General features: G+C 32.5%; 1 protein-coding gene across 5 annotated transcripts in view; it reads right to left on the bottom strand.

Moving 5' to 3' along the window:
* The window catches only part of LOC130900459 (uncharacterized), an 81,606-nt gene that overhangs the window by 8,125 nt on the left and 61,915 nt on the right, over window positions 1–11,566 (bottom strand). For all 5 annotated transcript variants that reach the window (XM_057811091.1, XM_057811089.1, XM_057811092.1 and 2 more), the window contains 3 exons: window positions 9,347–9,467; window positions 5,599–5,828; window positions 3,850–4,078 (listed from right to left, as the gene is read on the bottom strand). In XM_057811091.1, coding sequence (XP_057667074.1) covers window positions 3,850–4,078; window positions 5,599–5,828; window positions 9,347–9,467 — 580 coding nt within the window. The remainder of the gene's footprint in view (window positions 1–3,849; window positions 4,079–5,598; window positions 5,829–9,346; window positions 9,468–11,566) is intronic.

Here is an 11,566-nt window from a genome sequence, read left to right as displayed (position 1 = left end):
ATTATATCCCAATCATATTCCACATAAATCTTTGTTTATCAATTAAAAAGTGCACTGTTCAAGTTATTGGACACGTTTGTTAAAATCATGAGCTATACATATATCACTGCTCTGTTTCGGTTTAGCGCTCTTTTATTTTAACCCGAGGATTCCCCGAAATTGTGCGCAGCGCTAGATTTCCAAATAACATATCCTAAATAGTGTATGTAGCTGTATTGGTTAGGAAGGTGCGGTGCTGTACAGACCATTAATACAGTGACAAATATTACAATATTTAGTTTTTATCATGGGTGATAATAAAAAACAAGAGAAGAAAGCAACCAGAAAAAGGATTTCACTGGAAAGTAAAATACACGTGATTAGAAGATTAGATTCTGGTAAACGACAATCTCAAATTAGTGCTGCACTGAATTTGGCCACTTCAACAATGACGACAATTCCTAAGAATAAAGAAAAAATACTGTCATCGGCAACTGCAACTACGTCAAAGTCTGCAACTAGAAATAACATTATACAGGAAATGGAAAAACGTCTGCCCTTATAGATTGATGACGAAATTGAACGCAATTTGCCATTAAGCCAATCTATCATAAAGGAAAAAGCTAGAAAAATTTTCAATTACATTCGGGCTGATGCAAGTGACATAAGTGAAACTTTCGTTGCTAGTCGAGAATTGTTTAATAGATTTAAACATCGAAATAATCTTCACAAAATAAAGATTACAGAAGAAACAGCAAGTTGTGATACAAAAGTGGCGGCTGAATTCCCAAAGAATAATTGAGCAAGGAAACTATACTCCAGAATTGGTTTTTAATGTTGATGAAACAGGCCTGTTTTGGAATAGAATGCGGAAATTAACAATTTCTATTTCATGAAGAGAAACGAGCATTAGGATTTAAAACTGCGAAAGATCGTTTAACAATTCTACTGGGTGGAAAAGCAAGCGGAGATTTCAAATTAAAACTATATCTAAATCAAATTTACCTGTAATTTAAGAGTCTGATAAAAAATCATGAAATGAAAATTCATGAAAATTTTCCAGGATTGTTTCAGTGAACATTTTTGCCCGTCTGTTAATCGTTAGTACGAAATTAAAAAACTTGAACAAAGATCACTACTATTAATTGATAATGCTCCAAGTCACCCAACAAATTTATAAGACTTAACAACTTACATTCCAGCCTTAATCCAACAAATGGACTAACGCGTTATTTTTGAAAAAAATACGGAGAATTTTGGAAAAACTACAATATCATGAATGCAGTAGAAAACATAAACCTTTCTTGGCATGAGATAACAGAAAGATATTTGAAAGGAATATGGAAGAACAGTTGATCAGATTTAAGTAAGAACGAAGATATTGGACACTCTGTCGGCATGGATGACGTAGTGGATTTGGCGGAACAAACCGGTTTAGATGAATTAAATGTAGAAGATATTGAAGAACTAGTTCAAGAAACAGAAGCTAGTCTTTCTAATGATGAGCTCAAGGATACAACTGAGCAAAAAGAAAACAAAAATATTGCTAGTTCTGATTTCGAACAAGAGCAAAAAGAACTTTCGATGGTGTTTGTATACGTCCAATACAGGTTATGTCTCCTTGAATATTCACATAATTCTTAATGATCTCTACCTTTTTGCAAATATTCTTCAGTTGTGCTGCTTCACGTCTGTTTCGAAGCGAAGCCCCCAAGAAACTTCAGCAGTTCATGAAAAGTCGCTCGGCGCTATGTCATATAATGAGTGTTCATACATGTTCTATGAAAATTTATCAAGGAATCGTGAGCTTCAGAATAATTGAAAAAGTTAGCATACCTCTTTGTCCGCTTTGAATAGTACGAGTGACAAAGTTTCACAATGAGAATCTGTGTTGAATGTTATTCCGGGCTGCATGAGCTTCCTAAGCAACACCACACCTTTTTGGTCCCAAAAACACAGTTGCTATAACCTTATGTTTGTTGAACATTTGAGTATGAGTTTTGTTGGACTCATTTGTTGTTTCAATTACAGTTTCGTTCGATATTGAAATTTGATCGATACATAACTACTCGATTCCTCTTAACTGCTTGGTAAACTCGTTAAAAAAGTCGCCTATAGCGAAAGATTTGCTTTTGACCCACCTTTCACATGTCCATACTGCCGGTAAAATCGAATAACAGCGCTATTCATACTTTGCGGAAGAATAAAAAACGATAATAATGTTAATCTGACTGCGACTCAACAAGATATATTGTATTGGACTCGCCAGTGCAGAGCTCAGGATGGGGAAAAGCGCAAATGGTTTCTACCAGCAATCATCTGCTGCATACCCAACAATCACATTCGGTTATCGGAGGTTGAGAAAAAAAATCCTTAAATAATAAATATCTATATATATTACACAGTTCTGGAATTTGAAACTTTCAGCCGGTGACTGCAATTTTTCGGACTTTTTGCATCTATTGTGTTGTACTGAATTCTAATATGTACTCGATGTCTCTCACCCACAAGTCTTAAGAGAAGAAAAATTAAAAAAATAAAAATAAAACAGAAGCACCTTTAGAAAACATACTTCTTATTGTATCAAAAAAGACAATTACAATCAAACAATTAATTTGGTCGTCGTTTTTCGCTTATAGGAGCGGTTTCCTGTTTAAGGGTCCAACAAAAATACGCTAGCATATTTGATGTTTATTTTCCACTGTAGCCCTTCTCCATTCGAGAAAATTGCTCTGTGTTCGTTTGAAAATGTACCCAAATTGGCGAGAATTCTAAATGGAAGTGTAAAAAATTCAGTTCAGTTGACATATTGCACCCTAAGGCATTATATGATTTAAGTTCTTCAACTAGATATTTGTAGTGGTCCGACTTCTTGTTACCTAAGAAGTTGCTATATACATAATCGTAATTTCAAAATTTTTGTCCTTAAAAAGTTCTAGTATTAGGTCCAACGGACATTCCTTCTTTAAGCTTTGTTACACGCAGGAATTTCATTTTCAAATGACAAACATTTTTTAAGCTTTAGTTTTATGTGCAGATGAAGTGAATAAACTTTCTGCTGATCTACTAAAGATCCATTAAGGATGTTTTTTTGGCCTGGCACAATATTTTGACGTTATATTTCTGATTCTGCTGTCCTATTCGCATAAAAACTACATTTTGAGGAGATATTGCCTTTATGATATTCTTATTGAATGCTTTGGAGTAATATGTGCATGCTCCTATGTTTGCATAACCACGAGGGCTAGGTAGCCTCCCTGAGCATAACCAATGGATCTAATGGCCGATGGAATGTCATTACAGTAAACCAAGGCATTCAACTCGATAAAAATATACGGCAGGATAGAATGCCTATTCAGAAATGTGGAACATCTTTTTGTAGAAGGTTTCAATGCTGCAAATGAGATCCAAGCAGTTATGCCTTTGTTTTGGAAAAATCTAAATCACCAACTAGATTATTGAGCTCTTCATGGGTGGTTGATGCTATTACATTCAAAAATGACTTCCTCTTCAAAATTTGGACCGGACTCTGGCTCCTCTATGCCATAATATATGTTTATGTATCATTGTCTGGAGGTTTAGGAACCGGTACACTAGAAGCGTCATAAATATTGCAGAAGTACATTCTATACCTGCTTGAAGTATATTGTTGGTACTTTCTGGACTCCTTCAAGTGAAACGAAAATTTAAAAATCGGTGTAACGATCAAATAGGTAGGTCTAATCGAAATAACGTATTTGTATTTCTTAGAATGAGCTTCACGTTCCAAATTAAATGTCTAAAGTATCTTTACGTGACAATAATAATTATTTAGTAATTAGGTTTTGACGAAAATATAATTATTTTTAGTAAAACTTGATTGATACTTACCAAGAATAAAACCTGTAACAACTCTGCTTTTCTATCACACTTCTAAGTTTCTGTAATTTTGAAATAACTTTTTTAATCACAGTTTTTCTAAGTCCGTAACCATTGTCAAAAAATCGACAGAGGGCATTTTTAAAGCCATCTTCATTTAGTCCTCGTCCCCAATATTTGTCTCTTTTATAATTTATATCCCTTTCTGTGTCATACACTTGCATACCACATAACCTAACACCTAAAAATGAAATAATATACTACATATGCACGAGAATGTAAACATTTTACTTTCTATCGAGTTGTGTACAATATTTTTTCGATCAAAACTAAAGAATAGAAACAATTTTGCAATAAATAAGTTGAATCTACTTTTCCTCACTAATTGTAAGTACTTTTCTACATGTGTGACAAAATGTTATGACACTCAATGGCATCTGTACAAACCAAAAACAACTTGTTGGCTCAAATTCAGCTTGAAATGTCCTTTATTTTTTTGACTTTTTGCGAACAAGTGAAATTTAATATTTTCTTAGTATGTTAATTGTATGAAAGACATCAATTTTATAGAGAAAATATTTTATTATTGGGAGAATATCCTAATTTACGTATTGCGGCAGTTTTGACGTATCAATCTTTACGACACACATTTTCATTAAATCTTCTAATGATATCACAAAATAAAGCATCTGAAACTAATTTTCCGTATAATTAAGTAGAAATTACCAACATTGTAAACCGCAAAATATGGTTTCGCCACCGCCAAATTTCGTCATAACGTCAGTTTTTAAAAGGGATATGTACAAATCGATGTATCAGAAGTGTAACAGTGTAATCGCTCCTTAGATTACAGGGTGTTTCACAAAAAAAGGTGATATCGTCCATAGGATAGATAGAAAACTGAAAAATATTTGGGGTTGGCTCAGTAAAAAATTTTCGTAACGCCATTCATATTCAAAGGGCGTTGAAAAAAAAATATACACATTTTTTACGATTTTGTCGCAACTACTGGCAACATTGTATTGAAATTTTATACGAATATGTTTTGGAAGCCGAATGAATTTGTTTTTATGTCAGACTCTCATAGAGGGCAATATTTACACGGTTCGTACCGAGTAGTATTGAGCATAACTTTTTCAATATTTATTGTTTGTCGCGTAAATCAGACCCCATTGATAAAAGGATACATTTAAAAAAATGGGACCGAAAACTTTCGTTTCTTGTAACGTTTCACAAAAATCCAGTCTAATCAGTATAGGATCTTGTTTTTGAAAGTTGAATAATTCTTTAACTTTGAATTTTACATTGCAATATCTTTTTCTCTTTTGCCATGGAAGTAAAAATACTAATAATAAATCCACTAATATTAAAAAAGTTTGATGAATATTGCTTGTTACGAATCGGGCAACTAGCGCACTCTATGAGAGTCGGACAAAAACAAATTCATTGGATGTATCAGCTTCCAAAACATATTCGTATAAAATTTCAATACAATGTTGCCAGTAGTTGCGCCAAAATTGAAAAAAAATGTGTATGTGTAATTTTTTTCTTCAATGTCCTTTATCTTTTTATACTTTTTTTGAAACGAATTTATTACCAGATTTAGTGGTTAATGGAGAATCATATGAGAATTTATTGATAATTTTCTTTGGTCGGTTTGTTTTGTGTATCATTGAAACCATCGCTTACGTCTTCACGCCTTAGAAAATGAATCAAATACATTTTGTAATAAAATGATTTATTCATATATTTTAGACTCACCTAAAGTTGCTGAAGTACTAGCAGCACATTTCGCTATTTGTTTTCTTCTCTTATCCGCTGACGCATCGTCTCCGTGTTGCCTGGTACCCATTTTCAAATCCAATATGCAAGGATGAGAGTATTTTGAGGTTATGTTTTCCAACATTAGAAAATATTGCTTATTGGTATTGTCCGCTTGTGAAATACTTTTGAGCACATCTTTAGGATTTCCCGTATGGTGAACCCTCATTCTAAAATATAATAACAAATATCTTTGTAGAAGATGATATTCGGGTATAGTCTTAACGTGTCGATCGTTAGGTTTCCTATTTGGTTACGTAAAGGAAATTATATGAGGGATGTGGAGTTGCTTTAAGGATGTCCCCGATGAAGGTATATTTTCCTCTACAGGGCTGGTGTTATTCGTGTCCTTATGCGCCTGCTACTTTTCGTGGATAAAATTAAGAATTAAATAAAATGAAAGAGAAATGACTGGTTGAAACCAAGCGTAAATCTTTAGTAGGACATGTTTTTCAAATCAATTTCAAGTCCACCTCAAACGATTATTATTGAAATATTAGCCTAAGCTATTATCTAAAATTTTATACTTATACTATACGAAAGGTCTTAAAACATGATACTGAGATCGTTTTAAAACGGTATAAGATAGGGACCTAAACATAACCGGAATAACATTACCGTATTAGGTAGAGTTTTAGTATTACGCAATTCTACTGGGATACATTCAACAGTAAACTTATTGTCAGTTCAGTGTCGTCTGTGATACCCTCGTTGCTTGTTCTGATCTTTGGCCGAGAACCTTTTCTTTTTAAGTGTTAAGATGCCTGCGCGAAATTACCTGATTTGTGACAGACAGGAGACTTCTTTCAACAGTTTTTGACAAATGATAACATTATTAGTCTGCTTCACCACAACTTATCTACCTGCATTCGTTCCGTCTGACGGTTTCTTATTTCTACGTCCGAAAAGAAGTCAATAAAACAACGAGGATAGTAATTTTTACACATGAGTACATAAAATGTTTTCAACAGAAAAGAAAAGAAAGTAGTTTAATGGGGATAACATTTTTTTAAATTTGAAAAATCAAATATTTTAAAAATAATTCTGGTTATTTCAGCGTCCTCCTCGTAGTCTGACACGATAAATAAAAGGATTGATCGCAATTCTAAGATTCCTAGTACTCTTATCTATTGTCAGGTCTGTTAAGTTTAAACCATGGTGTGGTTAATCAGTTACTTGCCATTTTAATACAAATTATAATGTGATTACCGACGTTAACAAATTCGTCGAACTAATTAACTATTGCGTTTCTAAATTTATTTAATTAGTATTAATCATTGGAAATTATGTGTTTATTTAACAAGATTGCATTTTAAGATTGGTTGGTAGTTACCTTGAGAAAAATTACATTATAAAATATAATGACTATATAACTATAAATATATAACGATAAATAAAAGTACAACAAATATTTCTTATCCCTATAATTGTAGCCAAGAAAATAGTTTAATATCGCGTGTATAAGAATTCATGATGTCTATAAAAATTTCGTGTTCCATAAATTATAAAATACACATAATGGATTTATTTATTTGTGAATATTTACATCAACGTGGACAATAGAAAATAAACAGTAATTGATCTAACATCTGCTGACATTTTTTTAGTTAATGCGACTTGTGTATAAAAATACAGTTTCCTATCCAAATTTTAGTTAGTATGAGACTAAGACAATAGGCTCCCAAACATTTGCATCTATAGAACGATTTGTCTTTGGTCTCAAAGAAGGCTTATTGCATCTCACTTGATTTATATTTCTTTTCTTGGAGCACTGGTGGGAGCAATTCGATGTACAAATTATCGAATTTGATCATCGTCTCAACTAGCTGCATGACATTATGCATTCTCTTGGTGACAGAAATTTTTTACTGCATGAGGAACCGTTTCTTTGCGATTTTCTGCTTCATTTTGTCAAAATATGTACAATAATAGTCACTGTTAATTTTTTTCTCTAATCGTTGAACAGTACGTTGTGTGTATTTCTAAATAGAGGCCAAAGCTTTACCAGTTGATTATTGCGTATTTGCTTGTTTATAACGGCTCTGGGCTGGTCCTTAGAAGCAATTCAATTATATAAACGCCAATTCTCAAAATATCCTAAGCCATTTCTTAAATTAATGCAGGAAATGAAGAGTGACTCTCAATTCTCAAGAAACCCCGTCTTTAAATACGTCAATACCATGAGTGGAAAGCACGAAATTTCCACTTAAGGCTTTGGGAAGAACAAGATCCACAAAGAAATCGTCGATTTGGGAATGCGATTTACTCACACTCTCAATTGGACAGTCGATATAAATAATTATCTGAACAGAGATAGGAGACGGAAACGATCGAAAAATTCGGACACACCCACCTTCTTACACTACTTCTCACGTACAAAACCTATACCCATCCCTAAATCGAATATATAGCAAACCCAATAATCAATTTAAAAGGGTCTTGTCTTGTGAGTGCTAAATTCTCAGGTACTGCTAATACAAGTGCCGATTCTGCCTCAGTAATACCGTTTATGTCGATATCGACATAATACAGAGCTCTCTAAATGAACTACAATTTCAATACGTGATTCACACCATCGAATCAAACAATTTCACTGCAAATAACACTCTCCTCACACCGTGAATCCCCACTAGACCGCCTGTTTTCCTTCAAACCCAAGAGAAAACTTCGCCATCGAGTGGAACACTTTCTCAAACCCCACCTCGTCGATCGGCGGTATTGTAGGTTTTCTACAGTATTACTGTAACCGGATGAACCTATTCATCAGCCAAATGGTCGAAGACAAGGAAAAATACAACCCGCAGTACCCGCACTCACTTGCAATGAAAAATAAAAACTATTACACTCTCCAAAAAAACTGTCCACTTTTTTTACCCCTACTATTTACATTTTTCTATATACTTCTCGCGATGGTAGGCTGACACAAGCGCAATGCAGCGATAACACACCAAAAGAAATCCTTCCTAAAAACCACCACAATCCTAGCCTTGCAAAAGAAAAGCTTTCCAATATCAGGGCCATTTTAGAAATGAAACGAATCCCTCACTAAATTGATCATATAAACAACCTAACGAGTCTCTCTCTTTCTGTGCCTTCCATTTGAATTCAGGTGTATAGTGATGATAGGCAACACTTGACAATGATGATTCAAGTTTTATACATGGTCACATATCGACGCCTAAATAGCTCCTAGTCACAAATTTCTCTCTGCATTATCAATTCGTTGATGTGTATTTCGTTACAATGTGTATTCCATGTATCTAATGTCAATTTCACTTTGCGGTTTTTCATCACATTTTCTGGACGTTTTTGATCTTTTAGACGTTCTGATCAAGGAGTTTGTGGTGCTTATAGAGCCACGTTTAAACTTTTCATACCAGACAATAATGGTTGTTTTTCCTGAAGAAGAGACACCATAACATTTGCCTCCAATGAATCTTTTTTCCGATTAAATAACAATGGATCTCTAAAATAAAAATTTGGAGGGAATGAGTTCAAAATTTGTTAGGTGACATTTAGAAGATATATTTTTGTAGATAAAACGTCTTGATCGCCTATAGTTCTCTTGATTGATTTAAGATTAGTTTTTAAAATAGGTAAAAATATTGATGTTTCGATGAGTTGGTCTTTATAAAAATGTTTCCATAAATATTTGATACATAAAATCATTTTTTCTAAAAAAACTTACTTGTATACTTCTTCTCGTTTCCTTTTTCTATCCTTCTTTCCTTTGGGATGTTCATCACGGAAACTGGGGCTGTACCTTTTTTCAATTTTTGATCCGCTACATAACGTGGCCTGCATCACCCCTGAAACAATTCGCCGACACATGTATTTTGCTGTACGTTTTTCATGAGAAAAGGAGATAATCATTTCACAATTATTTTTTGAGAAATTAATTAATAATTACACAAGACATAAACAAAAAATTGCAAAAAATGATTTGTGAAATCGAGTGGCACATTTTTGTAACGTGAAAAGAGGGTAGGCCTATGAATTGTTTTTACACATGTAGGATAGCAAATTTATTCCAAATAATGAAATGAAAAAAGTTGAAGCTGATGCCAATTTTTTATAAAATTCAAAAATCATTACCCAAAGTGACAAATTTTTATGAAATGAAAATAATCTGGAAAAAATTACCAGTTACTACATACCTGATGAGCTATAATAATTAAAAATTAAAAGCTTTGAAATTTTGAGAAGATGTATCTAAATCATAACATTGACAATTTCACGACGAAATACAATAACATTGATTAACTAAATATGAAACAATATTAAATAACATATTTTTTATAACTAAATAAATTTGAAATTTCGTTTAACAAACAAATAGAAAATTGTTATATTTGAATCAAAGATTTTTTTGGATTATTTACTTTCACAGCTTCAATTTTTTAATGCTTGCAGCAGCTTGTGTTGCATGAACTAGTTGTAATAATGTATTATTACTTACTTGAAACTCTAAATTCATTATATTTGTTATGGTAACAAAAAAAGGAAAATTTTGTTATACGTACCGTTCATTTATAATATTTTAATCAGTTTTTTAACGTACGAGTATACGAGATTGTCTGTAAAGTTTTCGAATTGGAAATGAAGATGAGAGAACTTCTTCTGAAGCTGGAATAAAGTCATATTATCTAAATAGCGTTTGTCATGCGAAAGAAAATACACGTCCAATAATTTAATTACTACGTGTTTGGAATAGATATATCAAAATATGTAAAGATAGAAAGAAAATTGTTTATTCTAACTTGAACACTAAATGAACTTTTTAGTGTTTATACAAATCGAATTATGAGTTACCAAAATATGTAGTAGTAGTTTCTGATGAATATCGCGAAATTTATGACATGTCCATAACCACAGATAACTCAATAAAAAAAAACTGCCATTCAATATAATAAGTCATCCAACCCTAGAGCTGTAACAGTCTAGATTTATGACAATCAAATTGTTTTATTCACGGGTGTTTGTTTAAGAAACGCAAATTTGCCCTAAAATAAGAGTATAGCAAATACCACTGCTCGAAAATAAGAAATTAAATTATTACGTCCTGAAATAAAACAGCACATTTGTAGTGAATTAGGCAATCTGTACAAAAATGAAGGAATTATGATTACACCAACAACCATAACGTGAACAGCTGACCATGTCAAATGTCATATTGTATATGGAGAATGCGAATTGTGACAAATCACTCATGCTTGCTTTTGAAAAGACGAAAAACTTTATTGAGAAGTCGAAATTTCTCTTTGTTAGGCAGTCAACCAAGATTAGTAATAGGAAACAATAAAAAAAGTATCAAACATTATCATGATTCCATGTATATTTTAAAACGCTTAGAAGAATCATTGTTAATTATTATATTTTATATCATACAAAATAATTGAAGAAAATTGACTGATTGCGAGGGAGGAAATTATATTTTGATAACCGGCTGAGTAATATGAAAGAATAGAATAGTATAAATATGAAAATAACATAATCTGTGCAAGATGTATACTCAAACGAAAGTTTAGGGCTATAATTACTATATTACGATTATCTGTTGAAGTCATAATGTCATAATGTTTTCCAACTGTAAAATTTGAATTGGAGAATAGAGATTATCACCGAACGAAGCAGTGAATGTCTACTTTGCAAAAAAAGTTTTGGAAGGTTGAGAAATAGACCTAAATTTTCAGAAAATATGATACGTCAAAAACTTTTCAGACAATCATTGTATATGTACTAAAGAGATGTGGGGATTAAAAACACATTTATACTACAAAAATTACTATTCAAAACATTTAAAATGTTTTATGATAATATTCAAATTACTTGAAGTTGCGATTAATTTCGAAATATTTCTCAGATGGGGCTTACAAACTCTTCGTTCAGCCAATTTTTCGTAAAATCT

This window comes from Diorhabda carinulata, chromosome X (genome assembly GCF_026250575.1).
Source record: "Diorhabda carinulata isolate Delta chromosome X, icDioCari1.1, whole genome shotgun sequence".
Lineage (NCBI taxonomy): Eukaryota > Metazoa > Arthropoda > Insecta > Coleoptera > Chrysomelidae > Diorhabda > Diorhabda carinulata.
Note: the sequence above shows the minus strand (reverse complement) of the source record. Positions and strands in the feature narration are given on the sequence as shown.